This window comes from Ranitomeya variabilis, chromosome 1 (genome assembly GCF_051348905.1).
Source record: "Ranitomeya variabilis isolate aRanVar5 chromosome 1, aRanVar5.hap1, whole genome shotgun sequence".
In the NCBI taxonomy this organism is placed as follows: Eukaryota; Metazoa; Chordata; class Amphibia; order Anura; family Dendrobatidae; genus Ranitomeya; species Ranitomeya variabilis.
This window is the reverse complement of record NC_135232.1, coordinates 173855893-173878381: the sequence shown is the minus strand read 5'-3', so window position 1 is coordinate 173878381 and position 22489 is coordinate 173855893. Positions and strand designations below refer to the sequence as shown.

Here is a 22489-nt window from a genome sequence, read left to right as displayed (position 1 = left end):
AGCAGCATTCCAAGCCACAGTTGACAGGATGAAGCCTACTGCATAGACACAATATGATTATTGTGTAAGGAGTTGTTTGGGTGACACATGCTGTTCTGTCCTAACTACCATAGCTTTTTTTTTTGTACAATGCTCAAGACTTATTAATTTTTCATTGCTTTAAGATTGACAACCAATGAAATTAAAAATTGACTTGTCTTAGGAATGTTTTGGTCTCACCTGATATTACTAGGTTACATATCACACAAGCACCCTAAAGAAATTAGACAATTAAACAGTAAGTAGCTCTAAAACTTTGATATGTTTATTACTCATAGCATAACCACATCAAATTCTTCTTCTCTAGTCCAAAGGATGTTTCCCAAACACTTGGGACATTTATATATTACAGAGTGGTAGGAAAAGAGAGTATATGGAATTTACCCACACAAGCACGGGAAATGCAAACTCTAAGAAGATGTTGTCATTGACATTGACCAAATTTGAACCTCTGGTCTCAGTTGGATTACTATAACTATGTAACCAACACAGACGTCTCCTAGTAGAAACATAATTCTTTGCTCTATAAATTATCCAGCAATGATATTTATGGAAGCCTGTAACCTTTAATTACCAGACCTGTGAAGTATTGGGTCCAGGCCAAATATAAGACCTTGTAAAATGTTAGGTTGATAAGTATATAAAACCAAACTAAAACTACATAAAACCGAACTGAAAAATAGGGGTAATATTGACTATTATGGCTGTGTCTGCATTACGATTTTTTTTTAATTGATCATTCACCCAACAACAAACTTTAATCCAGTGTGTTTGGGGGCATTTAAAATAATTTGAAAAACCATACAAGACCATTGTAGAGGTGCGTATGCAAATTCAAGCGGTAATGTTAAGTGAATGAGGTTATAGATTCTCAGTTATACATGAACTCACCACTGGACATCATTCTCGTAGCAATTTATCTTTAAACGTAGTTTTTTTATATTTACTTTTGAGGCAAAAAATTGCTAGAATGAAAGGTTATAAAACGGCTTTCATTACAGGACATGAAACTAAGATGATTTTGTACTTGACAAATAGAACAGATGTCACATAAATAATAGCCTGGAGTTTGACTTACGTTTGCTTTTAATGGAATGTAGTCAAGGTCACCATGTCTTTATGCATCTTGTTTTTTTCTGTTTTATTTTTGCTCTTTTTAACTTGTGTTTTTTCTCCAAACTGTGCATACGAAGCTTTGATGTTTCCACACCAGCTGCATGTAGCCTGTGTACTGGGGTTCCTGATCCTATGTTTTTCTTCTCTCTTCACAGAGTGCCATTTGAGCAAGACGTAGAGCATGGCAATACAGACGGCCTAGGCGACTGCCAAAGTAAGCAAAGAATCAACCCTGTGTTTACTCTGGGTGAAATAAGCCTTCTAAATTCCCAGAGTCAACATTACCTGCAACAATAATAGCAAAGACACTTTGCATTAACGAGCTGAAAGAATTCTATCATTGTGACTCTGACATGAAAAGGAACCTCAATGTTTGCAGAAGGGGAAATGGAGAGGGCATTTATAGTGTTGAGCTGATGTGGTAAAACTCACAGAAGTAATAGGTGGACTCTAAGGAAAGTGTTAGATTTCATGGACCATACATTATATAGAGGAAGGAGAAGTAACAAGTTCTTTCTCTGTTTCTCTTCCAGATTCTTTTGTGGCATTAAATGGTAAGGAAAAAAAATAGATTTGTGCATTAAAAAATTGCTTTATATGTTTTTTAATATACCACATATTGTATTTCTTTATTATTTTATTTATTAGTAGAAAAAAATCTTTTTGCCATTGTACAATTCATAAGTTTGTACTTTAACTATTTTTCCAGAGTTTTCTACTGCACCTCCAGATCAGGAAATATTTTACACAGTGTATGGTCAGTTTATACATGTTTTGTAAACCACTTGTAAAGCAGCTTTAGTAATAGCGGTATTACTCTATTGGTGACCTTTTATACATGTCATTGGTTTGGAGTTTACCAAAATTGCCATTTAAGAAAATGCAAGCTCCTTAAAAAAAAAACAGTGTTTATTTATTTTTTTTTCTATGTTCATATGGCTTATTTCCTTTTCTAAATTACAGACTACAAAACTATCAAATTAAAATAGTGATAAATTGTAAATGTACAGCTAAGAAAAAAATGTTAAAATAATTACAAAATAGATTAGAATCAGAGTGTTCCTCCTGCAAAGATTTTTAAGGTTGAAATTTCATTTGCACCCGAGTCGTAAGCTATTAATGCAATGTGGTAAGAGTGTTTACTTTCTCCCAGTTAAAGTCTTGTATTTCACTGATAAGAGGATATAAGATATGAAACTTGAAACATTGCAGGCAGAGGAAAAATATTTCTATTAAAGGAGAATAGGAACGGTTGTGGAAGTCTGATATCCACTGCCGCAGACAAAGTTAATAAATTGATATTACATTAATAATATATTCCGCTCCCTTAATCTGATAATGTCTGGTTAATGACCTTCCAAATTGCTTTCCTGACAGTATTTTCATACAAATTAACAATAAAAATTGATATTTCTTCCCATTGTGCATGCAGGTGGATAAATGACATATCTAAATTTATCCAGAACTTTCAGTGCTTCTCAGACAGCTCCCTATTGTTTGTGATGGGTATATTTTGGCAAGTGAAGACAAAGTTGTTAAAGTTTCTAATTAAATGCAATGTGGTTTGAGTTGCAAAATTTTATTTCTTAAAGGCTGAGGATGAAAAATCTAGGTTTTCTTTTCTCTTTCTCTGCCAGAGAATATTGGCTAGACCAATGTTAATAGGGACTATTCTGCATTCAATCTTGTATAGGAGGCCACACATTAGATGTCAGGAAAGAAAACGATAGGGCAGTTGAGTTTAAACATGGTCAATCCTTAAGCTGCTGAAGTTTTACTTACTCCCAATTCAAAACACATTCATGCTCGGCTGAGCTACAGAGCTGTACATGGTTATGAGAGAGTCAGGAGGAATAGCGGTCAGCTCATTGTGCATTCAGAAGTATATGGACAGGATTAAAGGGGTTGTCCACTACTAGAACATCCCCTTCTTAAACTTAATGTTTGGCCCTGATAAAACAATAAAGCCTATACTCTCCTCTCGTGCCTCCCTCTCCCCGGGGCTGTGATGCGGTGTTGTGACACATGACACCGACACCCAAACAGCGCTGGCATCATTGTCCCCGCTTTCAGACAAACTGAACATGGAGAGGAAGTCCAGGATCGGCTGCAGCCCTGGCTTCCTATTCATGTTCAGTTTGTGTGAAGTTGGAGACAGTGCAGCCAGCGCTAATTGGGTGCCAGTGTCACGTATCGCATCACCGCATCACAGCCCCGGGGAGAGCAAATGCCAACATGGCTGGAACGGCGCTAGCATGGAAGGGGAGTATAGACTTTATCATTTTACTGGGGCCAACCTTTTAGTTTAAGAAGTGGTTGTCCTAGGAGAGGACTACCCCTTTAAGATTTTATATTCACAAGAGGCAATTTTGGTGACTTGGACCATTTTTATAACCAAACATTTCTATTCTTCCTCCGAACTACTAATCTTCTTCTCTTTTTAACTAACTAGATTTTTGTAGATGCTATTATGTAACATCTAGTGCACTTAGTCTTATTAGCTTCATAGCCTTTGCGCTGCAGTAGAGCTCCTAGAGTAGTTGATGTTCCCCAAGTTCTTGTGTCTAGTCTTGTAATGTCATGATGTGTCGTAATGTAGACATTTGCGGTATTTCACTAGTAGAAAGCTGAGCAGAGCCTAGCTGAAACAAGGTGATATGGCACAGTGACAGTGGTGAGACTCCCATCAATCGGACATTAATGATATATTCTAGTAATATGCCAATAATGTATTTACTGACAACCTCTTTAAAGTGTGATTGTCATTATATAAAAGTATTTGTATATAACAGGTGCTGCTGATCAGTGGGGTTCTAGGTCCTGAGACCCCCACTGATCAGTCATATCATCACTCTGAAGCCCACCACTCCTGTATGAGCTTGCACATACAGGAATAGTAAATCTGAATACTAAATCATTGCGCCTGTACATTCACTCTCACAAAGCTGCCTATTGACCCTTAGACTTACTATTGATCTTACTATTGATTAATTTGTAAAGCGCTGCGGAATATGTTGGCGCTATATAAATAAAATTATTATTATTATTGATCCAATAGACCGCTCTGTGCGGGCAACTCATACAGAATCTATGGGGTTCAGAGTGATATTTTGACTGACCGGAGGGGGTCTCAGAACCCAGACCTGCACTGATCAGCAGCAATGTGCAGCGCCTGTCATATATAAAAAATTTTGTATGACAGTTACACTATAACAATCGTGTTTTTCTATGCTGTGTTGGGTGATGGGGTTGATCATTTTTAAAGATAGAATTGCTACACTTGAAACACAAGTCTAGCGTAAACCAATTTAATAATCCTAAAATTGTTTAAAATTATATACTAGCATTTTATTTTATGTAAGAGATTTTCCGTAACTATTCAGTTATCTTAAAGAGCAAAATAGTAATTATTATGTAGGATCTAATCTTATTTCATAACAACTGTTGATCAACGATACGTCTTTCAAGCTCTTGTTGATAAACACTTCCCAACGAGTCTTGAAAGCTACAATTATAATGATTTGACAGTACTTACTGGATTGTGTAGTGTAACAGCTGGAGAGATGTCGAGTAAAATATACACTGCATACATTATATTCTCCTTTCTAATTTCAAAAGCTAATTTGTTAGGGGCACACTCATTGTTTTACTCCAAATTTAAAGTGCTGCTCTAGGTAGCAGATACTATATAAAGTTCTCCTTTTCTGTAATTTGTTCCTTTGGTTATCCATGTTTTAGCTACCCAAATTTTGTTTGAGCACACGAGGGAGACTAGCTCAAACATATTTATATTAATAAAGTAACACTATAATGAGGTCCATGTATGTTGGGCATTCCATAACTTTTTACAGAACACTTGCCTAATGTAATTCTCACACCTAGCCTTCACAGCTCTCCTACATGGTGGTGTTTCTCTTGGCTTAATTTGGTGTGTTGTAACCCAAATTTGCCATTGTATTGTCCCTAGATAGAGATTAAAGGCCCCGTCACACATAGCGATTTACCAACGATCACGACCAGCGATACGACCTGGCTGTGATCGCTGGTAAGTCGTTGTGTGGTCGCTGGGGAGCTGTCACACAGACCGCTCTCCAGCGACCAACGATCAGGGGAATGACTTCGGCATCGTTGAAACTGTCTTCAACGATGCCGAAGTCCCCCTGCAGCACCCGAGTAACCAGGGTAAACATCGGGTTACTAAGCGCAGGGCCGCGCTTAGTAACCCGATGTTTACCCTGGTTACCAAAAAAAACAAACAGTACATACTCACCATCTGATGTCCGTCAGGTCCCTTGCAGTCTGCTTCCTGCTTTGACTGAGCCGCCGTACAGTGAGAGCAGAGCGCAGCGGTGACGTCACTGCTGTGCTGTGCTCTCACTGTACGGCCGGATCTCAGTCAGAGCATGAAGCGGATGGCAAGGGACCTGACGGACATCAGATGGTGAGTATGTACTGTTTGTTTTTTTTGGTAACCAGGGTAAACATCGGGTCACTAAGCGCGGCCCTGCGCTTAGTAACCCAATGTTTACCCTGGTTACCAGTGAAGACATCGCTGGATCGGTGTCACACACACCGATTCAGCGATGTCAGCAGGACCTCAACGACCAAAAAACGGCCCAGGCCATTCCGACACAACCAGCGATCTCACAGCAGGGGCCTGATCGCTGGTACGTGTCACACATAGCGAGATCGCTACTGAGGTCGCTGTTGCGTCACAAAACTTGTGACTCAGCAGCGATCTCGCTAGCGATCTCGCTATGTGTGACGGGGCCTTTACTTTTGCTAGTACAAGACACAATAGAGAGACTTAAAAAAAACAGGGCACAAGAAAATAAGGAACTTCCTATTCCAACTAGACTCAAGCTCATATTTTTCTATAGAAGCAATCAGATTTTTGATATAGGCAGCTCCATCAATTTTCCCCATCATTAATCAGATGCAATCTCTTAACCTTGACAATGAAAAATCATGGAGAAGAGCTGTGGTGCTCCAAGATAGGGTTACATCCGGTAAGTACACCTTTTAGTTAGAGATACCCTTTAAGTACGCCATCTAAAATGATTTCATTATATCTGTACTGCAACTAATCACTCTAGACAGGTTAAGCTGGATGAGATTCGGATGATCAATCTAATCATGATAAAGATTATGATTTCATGTAATTATCATAATAGCCCAATCTTTCATTTATGGCATTGATTTATTACAAGGTTGATATTAACTATTAACTCAAGGAAATTAGAGCTGGGGACGTATTAATTCCATGAAATCCATCTCTTAGTGCAAGCAAATAGGAGATAACTAAGGTGACGCTGTAGGCACATGGAAGATCAAAGGATTCATTTAAAGCACAACCCTTCCTGGTCCTTGTTAGTAGAACATAAGGAGGATAAATGATTCCCATGAAATCAGAGAATCTTGACTTTTCTTGACGCAGTTGTTCTTTTTTCCATCATATTTAGTGTCATCTTATGATCAGATTTCAGAATAAGAGACGTCTAAATAATAAAGGTTGCTGCTCATAACAAATGCCCATTGTAGTTTCTATACAATTCACAACAAAGGTAGAGAGGAGCACAAGATGGTGCTACTTTTCTTGTCTTCTCTCCTTAAATGACCATGCACATCGTCAGTATCATGCTGTGTGCCATTGTTTTCTTTCTCACAATAGTCTTACAGATTCCAGTCATAGTGTTTATTCTGCGTTCAGTTCCCGGACAAAGACCCTTTTGTTGCTAGAAAGGAAGGGTGTCTCTTTGTTACCTGCAGAAACTACACCACAAGTGGGTCAAACAGTGTAGCATTTGTCCTAAATATGTATTGTTTCTTTGTCGCAAGATTTCTACTTTATTGACTCTACAAGGAACATTACTGACAGATGTCTGAAAGCACAATAGTCCAAGCAAACACAAGCAGCACTGTTTGCTCAATACATGGATTTATTCATTTATGTTAAACTGTTTTGCCAAGAAAGATGTACATGGCACGCTCCATTTTTCTGTTCAAATACTATATATAATGAATAGAAAGAAGATAGTAAATAAACACGTCTTAAGGACAATCAGGTTGAAAACTTGTAGTTTTCAGTTGATGTAAATTAATTGGCAAAACCATTTAAATCACTGCAACCATTTAGACTAAATATCAAACGATATTTACAAGTAAACTGGTTATTTAAGGGGTGACTGTCACTTGGAAACACATTTTATATATCATACAGGTTGCATTGTGCCTGTGATCAGCGGGAGTCTAGATCCTGAAACACTTACCTGTAACTCAAAACATCGGTCTAGAAAATGTATCTTAATAGTAGAACGTTCATACACAAATCTCACAAACCAATTCTTTATGAACCCAGAGACTTATTTACTATTGAGCCCATTAACCACTGAATGTTCATGCTTCTGTAGGAGATGTGCACACCAAGGTGGTATTCAAGCACTTTGCAGCCATTATAATATGTAACACATGTTTCCAAATGGTAGCTATCCTATTACACGTGTGGAACAGAATAAGAAATATCCAGGCACTTTTTCACAAAAATATATTTTGGGCAGTACTGCATAAAAACACAATCTATGACAAGCTGCATCAGGGTATAATCAGGACAATGCTACATCAAAGCTTCACAGACATTAAAAGGAAGCTGTCAGCTGATACATGCTACCCAAACGGTGGGAAGTATGTGTCCGCTCCTGGCTGTGTGATCACTGCCATGTTTGTTTTACTCTGAAACGCTGTGCGTTACAGGGAAAAACATAATTTTAATCACCACTAGGGATAGAGCCATGCTGTTGACTTGTCATACAGGCGAATCACCCCACAGTTCTTTTCACATGTTATAGGTATTGGAGTCTACAGACAATATTGGCAGTTGGTCTCATTGAGCTAGGTCTTGAGATACCATCTAAATAAAGGAACATTTATAGTGCTTTATAGTAGCGTTTCACAACATGTCTGAGACAATGACCCATTAAAAACCCCTAAGTAACCCCATTGCCTGTGATTGCATATCGTGCTGTAGAAATTATGCAAGTATCCTGTAGGAGATGGCGCATAGCCAAGACAGATGTAGAACATATTCAGGACCTAGTCTTTATAGAGGGTTGCAACATCTTCAATCTGGAAATAGGTTTTTTGAGTTCACAGTTTCCATTTTATCTTTGATAGAAACCTACAGAAGAATATTTTCAGCTGGATTTCTCCTTTAGGGTATGTGCACACATCAGGATTTCTTGCAGAAATTTTCCTGACAAAAACTGGACATTTCTGCCAGAAAACCGCATGCGTTTTTTCATGCATTTTTGACGTGTTTTTGTGCGGTTTTTTGTGCGTTTTTTTCCAAATGCATAGAATTGCAGGAAAAACGCAGAAAATCCACAAAATTAATGAACGTGCTGCTTTTTTTTACTACGATGCATTTTTTTTGTGTGGAAAAAACGCACCATGTGCACAAAACATGCAGAATGCATTCTAAATGATAGGATGCATAATGTATGCGTTTTTAATGAGTTTTTATAGCGTTTTTATTGTGAAAAAATGCAAAAAAAGCAAAAAAACCTGAAAGTGTGCACATACCCTTAAAGGGAACCTGTCACCACGTTTTTGGAAGATGGGATAAAAATAGCGTTAAATAGGGGCAGAGGTGGGCGTTACATTAGTGTGTGTGTTATGCGTTTATTACCCACCTAAGTTGCCGAAATAACTTTGCAAAGTCTCCGTTTTCGCCTGTCAATCAGGCTGGTCAGGTCGCATGGGCGTTGTCTTCCCCCAGATTTGGCGTAGTTTTCCGTTGGTGGCGTAGTGGTGTGCGCATGCCCAAAGTCCGGAATCCTCTTCCAGGGGATTTAAAATAGCGCGGTGTTCGTTATTGCATTGGTGATCGGTGGGCGCGGCCATCTTCCTTTGGCCGCGCGTGCGCAGAAGCGGCGCTCTGCTGGCCGCGGCTTCAGGAAAATGGCCGCCGCGATATCCATCTGCGCACGCGCGGCATCCCGCGGCCATTTTCCTGAAGCCGCGGCCAGCAGAGCGCCGCTTCTGCGCACGCGCGGCCAAAGGAAGATGGCCGCGCCCACCGATCACCAATGCAATAACGAACACCGCGCTATTTTAAATCCCCTGGAAGAGGATTCCGGACTTTGGGCATGCGCACACCACTACGCCACCAACGGAAAACTACGCCAAATCTGGGTGAAGACACCACGCCCATGTGACCTGACCAGCCTGATTGACAGGCGAAAACGGAGACTTTGCAAAGTTATTTCGGCAACTTAGGTGGGTAATAAACGCATAACACACACACTAATGTAACGCCCACCTCTGCCCCTATTTAACGCTATTTTTATCCCATCTTCCAAAAACGTGGTGACAGGTTCCCTTTAAGCAACTAAACATTCATAAAAATGATCTGTCACAGATCCAAACATAGATAACAATCAGTCCACATTGCCTCCATACTTATTTTCACTAATGCCCCATATAGTTTGAGCAAATAATTGTTGGTTCTATACAGAATTTCCCACCCAAGGCTAAAGGCCCAATATACATCTGTATGGGAGCCTGACGACTATCTCTGGACAGATGATGCCACAGCCGTTTGGCAATGGCATTTTGCCATTCTTCCTTTTAAAGACACATGATCCTCAGCTAAGCCAAGAGGTCATGTGTAAGCAGGAATTGAGAGAGATACTGTAGCTGACAGCAGAATATGTGTTCTACGATCAGTTATTGTATTTGTCTAACCAGCTTTGGGGCATTAGGCAATTCTTAATCCTCACAAATAAACTTTTGAAAGTCTTTACATCACACATGTTAGGCTCATTGGCAAATTTACCGTCTGATATCACGTTGTCAAATTTAACACTATATCCAACTACAAAAGTATCAATAGAATACAATGTACAAATGTTGACGTTGAACATTGAGGCTATGTGCACACGTCAGGATTTCTGGCAGAAATTTTCCTGACAAAAACTGGACATTTCTGCCAGAAATCCGCATGCATTTTTACCGTGATTTTACCTTGTTTTTGATGCTTTTTTGTGGGTTTTTTCCCAAATGCATAGAATTGCAGGAAAAACGCGGAAAATCCGCAAAATTAATGAGCATGCTGCTTTTTTTACCGCGATGCATTTTTTTCACGGAAAAAAACCCACCATGTGCACAAAACACGCAGAATGCATTCTAAGTGGTAGAATGCATAATGTATGCATTTTTAATGAGTTTTTATAGCGTTTTTATCGCGAAAAAAAAACGCGAAAAAACCTGAACGTGTGCACATAGCCTTCATACTTCACAAGCTGATATAAAAAACATATGAAATATTTACAGCCCAGGACTTTTTTCTTTTCATTCCGAAGATCTAATTAATGATACATGACGATTTAAATCATAAATATGGCCAGACTAATGTTACTTGTTTCATGGATACAAAAGGCATTATTCATCCCAGTTTAACAATACTTAAAATAATAGCAATCCTTGTGGAAACCTTAATAATCATACTTTTGAAAACAAAACAACCAATAAGGGGGATATAAGACCACTGCAAGTTATGGTTCTTGGAATTAAAATTGGAAATGAGACCTCAGAAATAGGAATGAAAATCCCTCCAAAATAAATAATTAGTGAAAACAAATACTCCCTCCTTCCCCTACTTATCTGCATTAGTTAATAATTGTATTTCCCATAATATAACAATCCTGGTGCATGTTTAATCTTTCTGAATGGTATCGTTGGAAGCTACAGTGACCACCATATTGGTTGTTGTCAACAATTTTTCTAAAAAAACAGATTATTCATGAAATATGTTTAATAGCTTGACAGATAAGGACAATTCAATTAGTAACTGGTATGTTTATTTGTGATCATTCTCTTATACTGTAAGGTATTATCTCGTTTTTAATAGTACAGCACATACTTGCCATGTACAGTATATGAGTAATAAAAGCTACTCCTGGATATAACATAATAAAGCTTTGCATGGAAACTATTACCCTGTAGGAATAATGGAAGGTTTTATAGATCTCTTAATAAAACTCCAACAGAATAATGAAAATGTGTCTGTTTCATGTAGGAATTGTTCTAAAGCATCAATCAATCATACACTTATGAGAAAATCTATTGCTAACTGTATCTGATGAAATTGAACGCTCAAATTCCTTAGATCCCAGTACAACCTCCCACTCAAGAGGGCACGAGAGTTTCGATAGGGGTACTGTCATGGACTGGAAGGACACCTATGACTCTTCTGAGAACACAGACCCCCACGTGGCAGACTCTTTCCATAATCACCGGGACAAAAAGGGTAAGGCCTTGGAAAAGAAAACCTTTTTGTGAAATGAGAAGTGACTTGGGGAGGGAGGTGATTTACATGGAGTGGATGCTTTCAGCTGGATTAGTTCAATATGATGCACAAATCAGGTGGTTCTGAAATAAGCGGGCTACATGCATGAATACAAAATGTATATTGTTTATTTTGTTCTGGAATGTTTCTTTTTATTCTGTTTTTGATCTATAATATATGTAGGTATGTATGTGTAAAAAAAAAAAAAATTCATGCAAAAATGGGTGCACACCCAACACCATAACCTTTTATGTACAAATAAAAAAAAAAATGTGGTAACACTCCAAGGTCAGCTAGGAAAAAAATTGTTTTTAACCCATTACTTGCCAAATTAAAATTTTTACAAGCACGGATTTTTCAGAAAAGGACGTCCCGATATTCAATTAAAAATGACAGTGACATGATTTCCTATTTTGAAAACATTCATTTTACAAACACAACACAAAAAATTGGACCTAATTATAAAAAATTATAAAATCTTAGTTGCTAGAAGCTAAAGATTAGGCGTCCCAAAAAAAGGACATTGGTAGATAATGGTTTAACAGCCGATGTAACGACGTTTCAGCTTGAGACAGCAGGTCCTTTCTCCGATCTGCTATTTGAAGCCCAAGGGCTGTTTAAAATCCATTTTCTTGCCATATGACCTTGGAATCTTGCCCCTATTTGTTTGGAGATATATATGCTGCTTTTTTATTTTATTTAAAAGCAACAGCAAAAACAACTGGAGAGTGCGAACAATGGTAGGTGTCAAAATATAACAGAGATTTTCCTGCTCCCATCCCTCCCTTTCAATTTAACTCTACCTCTATGCTATCCAGTCAGACTGGAAATCTGGAAGCCATTTGGTCCAGACTAAAACAATATTAGACCTAAATTGTTTTGCGACTGTACACTAATTTAATACACCCACTTCTCTATAACCTATCAAAGGAGATAATGACTACCATTTCTTTACTCTTGTGAACATTTTGTTAAGAGCATTCTTCATGTGTGACCCATTTTCTGCACACATTACCTCACAAAGGTCACTTGGTAGGATAAAAGGTTGGCGCTCCTCTTTAGTGCATAAGAGAATGGACTGCAATATGAAAGTTATTGACCTGTAACCTAGAGGAAGTGACCCGTAACTGGCGATATACCAGCCACAGGCTTCATAGCAGAACACAATGGTTAATGTCAGTTTTTTTCTGATTAGAGTAGTGCCCTCTGATTATTAACCCATGAAGAAAAGTGGAACATCTTAGACACTGAGAAATTCATTCGTCTTCTGTGAAAGAGTAGAACATTTGGAACAGATCCGCTTTATGATTTCTGACCTATTCATGAAGAAATGGCACCCTGTCCCAGCCCATTATCTCATCCGAATCTTCTAAAGAACTAGTTTTAGCATTATCATGATGCTTCTCTCCTGTCATTAGAGGAAGTAATACATATCGCATTGTGCTCCACTGCTTTTCATGGGTGTTACAGTAAGACATGATTAATGAACAAGGTGCTGAACTTGAAATCTTGCACTGCAAGTACATAAGCAACCCAGGGACAACGCTAAGAATTTGTTGATTTTTTTTTTTTATCACTGTCTACCATGTAGGTAAAAGTTTACGTAAACAAGAAAGAAATAATTTGCACATGTATCTGTTATCTAGGTCATTATATCACATGATGATTCATTTGGGAGTGTTTTATTGTACTTATTGTGGGATGGACTTCTATGGACGATATTGTGTATATCATATTGACTTAGCTGAAAGCATCCAACATGTAAAGAGTATGAAACACAATGGTGGCAGAGGTTACGCATGGGTGTTTGATCATTATCACATTTGTGTGCTTAATACTCCTTGTCTGTCTGTGCACTTATTCCCGAGTAATATTAAACATCGGCAACATAAAACGGGAAGACAATGAGTAACCGCACCCTACACAAAATCCAATTAAATGCTTGTTTTGTTTTGTTTTTAATTTCTTGATGTTTGTTTTACCACTTTTGCTGACAATTTTGATTTTGTCAACTACAATTTTTGTTTTCAGTTTTTGTTTTGCAAAGTGCTGTATGTGGTGTTATTAAGTGTAATTTCTTTGGTAGGTGTTTTCTTTCATTTCCATTCTGACAGTAAAATTCTTTCTGTGTACTAATTCTTAATTAACTTGCTGCTTGGTTTGCTATGACACTAGTGGTTTGATGATGTCACATCCATATGTTCAACATATGCACAAGCTGAGGTACCTGGAGGATAAGGATGTGCTAGGTGGCCCTTGAAATTGCTTGGCTCATTGGGATGTGACATTTGTATACCACTGCTTAATTAGCTAAATATACTCTGGAGTTGTTGTGCATACAGAATAAATTTCCACGCAAGTTAAAAATACATATATGTTCAGCATGCTCGCTGCTGACAGCTTGCTTGTCTTCCTGCCTTTAGCAGGTAAATGAACTTGCTGTTCTTTTCTTCTCTACTCCTCTAAACAAATGGGAGCAATTGAGATTGTTACAACTCCTGTGTATGTTTTATTTCTGTGTGATGTTTTTTATTTTCCATAGACTTTTGTATGTTTCTCACATTTGCAAGTTTAACTAAATTCACTTCCTACACTAACCCTTCTCCCTCCTCCTGCTACCATTGTACTTTGCCTCCCTCCTTGGTTCCTTCCCTTAAAGTGGCATTAACATCTAATATTCTCACCACACATCCCTAGCAATTATTTGTTAGTGTTTTCTTAGTACTTAAACTCTATGGCATAAAACTTGCTCCTCTCAATTATTGATATAAAAAAATTTAGGACTGAGAAGTTTCCCTTCAGCACAGTAAAGAACAATAGCTACATCCAACAAAATTTCCTATATTGTTCAAGCCTATGAGATTGTTCTATTGGCAATATACAACCAATTGAGTTCGCGAAATAACTAATGTGGAATGGGATCTTAGATGCATCAACATAAAGTGGTTGCCAGAGACTAAGATAGACTCATAGAAAGTTAGAGTTGGAAGACACCCCAAGGGTCATCGTGTCCAACCCCCTGCTCAATGCAGGATTCACTAAACCATCTCAGACAGATTTCTGTCCAGCCTGTGAAGACTTCAATTGAAGGAGAACTCACCACCTCTTGTGGCAGCCTGATAAATATTGATATATATCAAGATATTGATGGACATCAATATCTATAAAGATATTGATGACTTATCCTTACTAAAGGTCATCAATATCATATCAGTTGTAGTCTGATGCCAATCAGAACACATAGGGGCTGATTCATTAAGACAGGCATTGCGCATGAAGGGCTTGCTGGAGTAGGTTTCACAGAATTCATTAAGAATCACTCATGACTTAATGAACTTGGCTCATTTTCTCAGAGACTAAAGTAGCATAAGGTAAGGAACGCCAGAAATTTTGCTTAATCTGATGGATAAGCATAGCCGTGCCCCGTATGCCAGCTCCTCCCCAGTTCCACACAAAATGCCTAAACTTTTGTGCAATCCCAAGTTGTGCAAATAATTTTGCAACTTTCCAAAGCATTTTATGTTTTCTGGTTTAACCCCTTAACCCCCGTAGCTTTTTTCGGTTTTCGTTTTTCACTCCCCTCCTTCCCAGAGCCAAAACTGTTTTATTTTTCAGTCAATATGGCCATGTGAGGGCTTATTTTTTGTGGGACGAGTTGTCCTTTTGAACAATTCCATTGGATTTACCATGTCTTCTACTAGAAAATGCGTAAAAAATTCCAAGTGCATTGAAATTGCAAAAAAAAGTGCAATCCCACACTTGTTTTTTGTTTTGCTTTTTTGCTAGGTTCATTAATTGCTAAAACTGATCAACCACTATGATTCTCCAGGTCATTTCAAGTTCATAGACACCAAACATTTCTAGATTCTTTTTTTATCTAAGTGGTGAAACAAATTCCAAACTTTGCTAAAAAAAAAAAAAATTTGCTCAATTTTCAGATACCCGTAGCGTCTCCATTTTTTGTGATTTGGGGTAGCGTGAGGGCTTATTTTTTGTGTGCCAAGCTGACATTTATAATGACATCATTTTGGTGCAGATACGTTCTTTTGATCGCCCGTTATTGCACTTTAATGCAATGTCGCGGCGACCAAAAAAAAGTAAATCTGGCGTTTTGACTTTTTTTAATGCTACGCTGTTTAACAGTCAGATTAATCCTTTTTTTATTGATAGATCGGGCAATTCTGAAAGCGGCGATACCAAAGATGTGTAGGTTTTATTTTTTTATTGTTTTATTTTGAATGAGGCAAAAGGGGGGTGATTTGAACTTTTATATATATTTTTTTTTTCATATTTTTGAAAACTTTTTCTTTACTTTTGGCATGCTTCAATAGTCTCCATAGGGGACTAGACGCTGCCATAGCCCAATTGTCTCTGCTACATAAAGGCGATGGTCAGATCGCCCCAGTGTAGCAGAATTACAGACTTTCTATGAGTGCCGACCACAGGGTGGCACTAATAGCAATCAGGCATCAACAACCTCTGATTGTCATGCCGATGCACCGATGACCCCTGATCATGTGATGAGATCAGCGGTGCGTGCATTTCCGTCTGGATGACCTGAAGCGCTTGTTAAATGCCGCTGTCAGAGTTTGACAGCAGCATTTAGCTAGTTAATAGGCACGGGTGGATCACGATTCCACCCGCACCTATTGTGGGCACATGTCGGCTGTTCAAAACACCTGACATGTCCTGACTTTGATGCAGTCTCACCACTGGAGCCCACATCAAAGCTGGGGTACTGCCATCGGATGTACTATTCCATCTGATGGCAGTAAGGGGTTAATAGCTTTGATAAATTGGTCTCAGAGTGTGTAGATGGGAAGAGCCACAATTTTGATTAGTAGGGGAATAGGTGTTATACTCCACTTGTCCCACCATAAGGTCATCAAAACTTTTTTCCTGGACAATTCCTTTTAGGCAATAAGACTGCAGGTTCTTTGGAAAAACCATATGACCCATATATGACAACATTAAAGTTATGAGAGGTATTAGAAACAGGACTAAAGCTCAGTGAATGATAAGAAGTACAATCCTTAATGCCCCAATCCATAATTAGATTATTTCTGCTTCTATTAAAGGAGAAATGGTCAATTTTAATCAACTCTGTTGCATTGATTGTTCCTGAGCCAAGATTTTCCTAGCCTATTATAGCATTGGGCTAACTTTTGTCCAAGAAAAGCATTGAAACAATTAACATAAAAAATAATTCCATTAATGATTAAATCATAAATAGTTAAACAAAATTGGAACGTTTGTTGGATTGTGGCTGGGAAGACAAATTTTATGCCTAGAAAAATACAGCAAAGAAAGAACATTTTACAAATGTGGGCTAGGAATGAATGGATAGATTTATTTAAAGGTGTTACTGTCCTTTTAAGTCAAGTAAATCAAAACAACCAGTCTCTCTGTGACCTATTCCAAGGCTTTATCCTGTTAGTAATGACATACTGCTTGTGTACGTGTACAACGGATATACTAACCAAACCTGTGGGCGTCAGAAGCTGATCTTAAATGCAGTCAGGAGAAAATGGACTCATTTTCTTCATTCATTACGCTGCATTTCCCATAACCTTCCCTATTGGTCTTCCTCTGGTTTCTTTTCTCCTTGCACCTTTCTCTAGATGTTTATAACTTATAGGTAACTGCTGCCAGCTCCCTTCTTTTATCCTGATGTTTCCAAGTGTCTGGAGTCCTCCCAGCTTACTTAATGAGCTTGATAAATTAGCTGCAGTTGTGAGCTGCAGGAGGTTCAGTCTCTTCTTTCCTCGTCTCAAGTAATAGGACCATTGTCTCATTTAACACAGATGTGAACTCCAGGTTTATTCTAACAATTCACTTTTTGTCTTCCTGCTTCTCGTTGAAAATGATTCCATGTAGAATGTGTCAACCTTCTTATTCCATACTAGACCAATCATGATTTATGATGTTTTTGAGTAAATGGGAATCTAAGGCTTTGTTCTGCTAAAATGTAGCTAAGAAACTTTCCAGAATTTATACAACCACCCTTTGTTGTAGTTTGTGGTATAATTGTATACGTTATTTACTATTTTATATTATTCAAATTAATGCATTTTCCCTTAAGAGGTTTATACAGATTTAGATTTCTTATCAGATGTTTGGTACAAGATCAAAGTCTTCTTGATGAGCAGATATGAACGGGTTGCTAATATTGTGTATATTTTCTATATGCTTACATATTACTTCATGTAATTGGCAGCTTAATTTATGTTAGAGGGAGGATATGATAAACTTGTAGCTTCTAGATAAACATGCATCATGTAAGACACCTTAAAGAAATATAAATAAATACTGATGATGAGCAAATTGATTTGCTTTTCTCTGGTGCTGTGTCCAGTCTAGTCTTCAAAAGCAGCCGGTCTTCACTTCTGCACCTGGCATGATGCCTGGTGCCCATGGCTAGGTCCCTTGAGTTGTCACGATAAGGCCAGAGTCACCCACGATGCCAGGTGCAAAAGTGTAGACCAGCTGCCACTGAGGACCGAACTGGACGCTGGACCAGGACAGTGCAGTCCGAATTGCTCATCTCTAATAAATACTAAATATATAAATGCTAAATATTAAATTTAAATATACTAATTACATTTTAAGATCTCTCTACAAAAACTTCAACAACAAAGAAAGACTCCATATTAATAAATTAGCCTACAACAACAGCATTTTGCTGCATAGTAGGTCACTAAAGATAGTTCAATTAGGCTGTAACAGTTTTGAAAAGAAGAGAGCGCTCCAATGTGTGTTCAATTTTTTATTAATCTTCATTGGTCTTATATAATATGGGACTAACATTTTATAGCATTTGTATATATTTACCATTGTTAATCATTGACTCTCTTGCCATTGTTGTCCCTAGCAATCACTTTCTAGTTTTTCGAGTTTTGGAGTCGGTTTTAAAATGTGTGATTTTTTGGGTTGTACAACGCTGACACTTTTTGTATTAATTTATGAATTAGGCCCTTTAGATTAGTTTTTTTTTTTTATGAAGGCTGCATGTCCAGCCAACGAGATGATCAATACTTTTTAGCAGGCAAATGATAATGTCTAATACATTCTAAATTCAAGAAATATTTACAAGATTCCTGAAATAGCAGACAATGTATAAAGCTATACAATATATAGACGTCAGTATTTTTTATGAATACATCACGACTGTTCTGAGATCACTTACTGAGGAAATGGAAATGTTCTCAGGAAGAGGAAATCTGTTCCTGTCCAATGACAAGATAAGAATTAATGTTCTGCAGATGTATTGGAAAGCTCCTACTGGAAGGTTGCCTAAGTGAACAGGGAAGTCTGTTTTGCCAAAGTTATATAAAATTAAGCAAAAAAAAAAAAAGAATCGAGCAAAAAATAGCTTTGAAGAAATTAATTTTATGCTGTAATTTATATGAAATGTTTTAGACAAAATGACAGCTTTTTCTGAGTACACCGCTACTTTTAATTACTGATATTATTAATGTGTTCCTCAGACTGTAGCAGATCTATGGATCTTTGAAAATTATAAATATATCCAAATTAGTTAATTTGCACAAAAGCTTTAAGAAAAGCTTTGAATTTTATGAATGAAACTTTTCATAGGTCACTATTGCCAGATTCAGTTATAACAGAAATACTTGGCACTAATGGTTCAGGACTTTGCTTCCATAGTCCTATCCATTTCTAGTCTTAAATGCGGGGTGTTAGTTTTCAGGACATGCTCCATTTGCTCACTGCCTTCTTTTTCTAGTGAGGCTAATGGATGTGATGCACTACTTTTCATGGCGCTTAAGGGTTTTCTGCCCCTGGTCAAAATCAGACTTTACATTTTTGATAAGCCACCCCCCAGATCTGTTCATTAGAGTGGTAAAACACTGTCTGAATGCTGACTTATCCTTGGGGCATATTGTCTGGAGTTCTCTTTCATTAGGCTGAGTTACAAGTATTGATGGTTACTGGAACTGACTTTTCCTTACAGAATGCAGTGGTCAGAGCTTAGAATAAACATGGGATGGGCTGACAAGTATTGTAAATTTAATGCCTTTGCAACTTGTGGCAGAGGATATGAAAGACATGAAGTGTTCACTGAAAATATTGGTTGACTTTATGATTATTTAGTGTCTTCCGACTCATTTCCATTTCAATTATACTATAAATTAAGCTAATATGTTAAAAATGTATGTAGTCTACATGGGCACTATCTGGACTACCTGTCCATATTGGAATAACAGAATTGTGCCCACTGAGGTGGAAACATCCGGGCCACATATCACATGACTGGCCATGCGCTTTAATGAATGTCATTTAGTACTACAATACATTTTGCTTATAGGAGCAAGTGCAGGCAGAGTTGATGATTAGTTGCACGTGTTTTCACTAATAATTACTTAGCCTAAGGCTAACAAATTTGGATCCATGAGAAGAAGCTAATTATTTGGGTGGCTTTTTAATCTTGAACTGTTTTAACCAATACGGATGACCCCTATCACTTTTAGGTTAAATGTATGCAGCATTTCCTGCTATCTGTTCCATTAACCTAACCATTCAGTTACTTTGAGCTACTATATATTTGCGGTAAATGTCAATAAAAACCTATGACTTAGGCTGGGTTCACATTGCGTTAATAGCAGCCTGTTCAGCACATAGGCCATTGTGGGCATGCGCTAGCGATGCGTCCAACATTGCATTCAATGGCGGTGTTAACGGACTACGTTACACCGCGTTATGCCGCGGTGTAATGTAGTCCGTTTAACGGAGTCACTGAACGCAATGTGAACCCAGCCTTACCCACTTCAGAGGCTTACTAATAGGTTATTGTAAGAAAAAAAAGTATAGTGTTTAGTACTTATTTCCTTCTGTAGATCTTTTAATAGAGCAATGTGGTCTAGTATGCCATTTAAAGCCACAAGAAAAAAAAATTAGCAATGTATGTCGATCCAACATAGTTCAAAAGAGCAATATTTTGGATTTTATTGGCTGTATTGAAGCCCCGTGGATCCATTTGGGATATGCCACAGTGCATACAATGTAGGGTTTTAATGTGACTTGAATAGAGCGTAATGCTTGTCTTAGAAATAAGCTCTTGACACCTTTCATATTAGGAATTTATTGTCAACAGCAATAAATACATTAGGCATAGCCCATTATTTTTTGCGGGTAACGAGTTCTTTAGAATGAATTGACTAGTCTTTGTGTTGACGACGCAAATGTATCAAATATTGTGACAAAGAGAATCACTCCCTTCGTTTTGATGTGCTCGACTCCCTTAATAAAATAGGACATCTAATTTCAATTCATGCATTAGCATTGCACAATATAAGATGACACATGCTTAAGTCAATGTTTGCCCAAGAATATTTATCAGGGGTAAACACGAGGATGCAGCACTGATAAATAGGCTTATCAGAATGTGCTGTATTTACATAAATTAGCTCCTGCACTGTGATGTAACATGTGAAAATGCTAATTTTCACATTTGCATATTTTCCAGCTCAGTTGACACTTCATTCTGAAGGACTAGAGACTGAAGTGTGTTTCTTAACGGTATAATGCACTTACACAGTCTGTATGTATATGTGTGGCAATGGGAAATTAAATATTCAGCATATCTATGGATGAAGAAGCCCTCCAATCTATATATTTTTTTATTAAGTGTATGTGTATATGTGTATGTAATATAATGTGAGTGTATTAATATACTCACCTACCGCTGCTTTCTCCAGGATCCAGCGTTGTTCTGTTCCACTTCAGTGATGTCACCACAGTTGTGAGTAGCCGGCTCGATCTATGCATGAGCTTAAAGTCTCCCTTACAATGTAAGTCGATGGACACTCGTTCTGACGCTCCATAGACTTATATTGTAAAACCCTTTCCCGAGAGTCACACAGAGTGCAGTCTGACCTGGAAAGTCTGCAGCGTGAAGAGGAGTAGAGCGGCACTAGACACCAAAGAAAGCCATGGTAGATGAGAATATTAATACACTCACACTACATTAGATGCATATACAGTATACACACATTTCATAAAAAATATACATAGATGGGAGTGCTTCTTTAATAAATGGCTGAAGGAGCTTGAAAAGTATTAAAGCCTTCAATTTTGATATAGGAAAGATATATATCTTGGTACCATGTTAGCCAGTAACCACTCAACCAGTGAGGACTCTCAATTGTAAATATTTTTTCTTAAGCCCTCAATACACTTTAGATAGCTATTGATAGTTTGGCTGGCACCCAACTGTCCCATACATAAAAGCACTCGTTTTGCCAATCATTTCTGTATTCTCTAGAAGACAGCTGCTCCCAGACTTCACTGATGGCAGCTTAACCGTTAAAAAAACAAAAGGAACTGCAGTCCAAAATTGTGCAAGATGGATTATTTTTTCCTTCTACATTATCTGTGAGAGGAGAGTCAGCGCCCACATAAATATTTGATTGTGGACTGATCTCATTATATCGGCTGGTTCGTCTGATGTTATGCTAAATTGTATAGGGTTTTAATAGCATTACCATGTAATTTCACCTACCATTATTTAATTAGAAAAGCAGAAATATTTTTTACAAGTTTCTATAATTTTTATACATATGTTAATATTTATTTAGTATCCTGGTCAGAAGAATATTGGGTCCCATTAAGTAAGTTTACAATCCTGTATATTGTTTTTTAGCATCCCTAATGTACTTGGTTCAGCATCATAAAGGAGCAATGCCTTTTTGTTAGAAGCGCTTACTTTTTATATAATTACACTTTACATTATTGGACCCACATCAATGAGCTGTAATTTGTGAAGGCACCTTGTAGCAATTATTATATTTCTCTACAGCATTTCCACAGAGAAAATTAAGTATTACAATAGGAGTCATACCATTAAAACGAAAGCATGGATGGTCCTCCAGAAACACACTTAGCAGCGGCTCTCTGTTCTATTTAATAGATACTAGTCCTGAATGAGGACCCCATCTTTAATCCAAATCCGAAAAAACTTGGCACTCTAGA

At 37.7% G+C, this 22489-nt stretch overlaps 1 protein-coding gene across 5 annotated transcripts in view; it reads left to right on the top strand.

Annotated features, from left to right (window-relative positions):
* SEMA6A (semaphorin 6A) overlaps positions 1–22489 on the top strand; it is a 282441-nt gene that overhangs the window by 152582 nt on the left and 107370 nt on the right. For 2 of the 5 annotated variants that reach the window (XM_077290757.1, XM_077290730.1), the window contains exons 16-19: positions 1311–1369; positions 1689–1709; positions 1865–1912; positions 11321–11461. In XM_077290757.1, the coding sequence (XP_077146872.1) occupies positions 1311–1369; positions 1689–1709; positions 1865–1912; positions 11321–11461 (269 nt within the window). The remainder of the gene's footprint in view (positions 1–1310; positions 1370–1688; positions 1710–1864; positions 1913–11320; positions 11462–22489) is intronic. The other 3 variants (XM_077290764.1, XM_077290749.1, XM_077290741.1) reach the window with 2 other exon arrangements.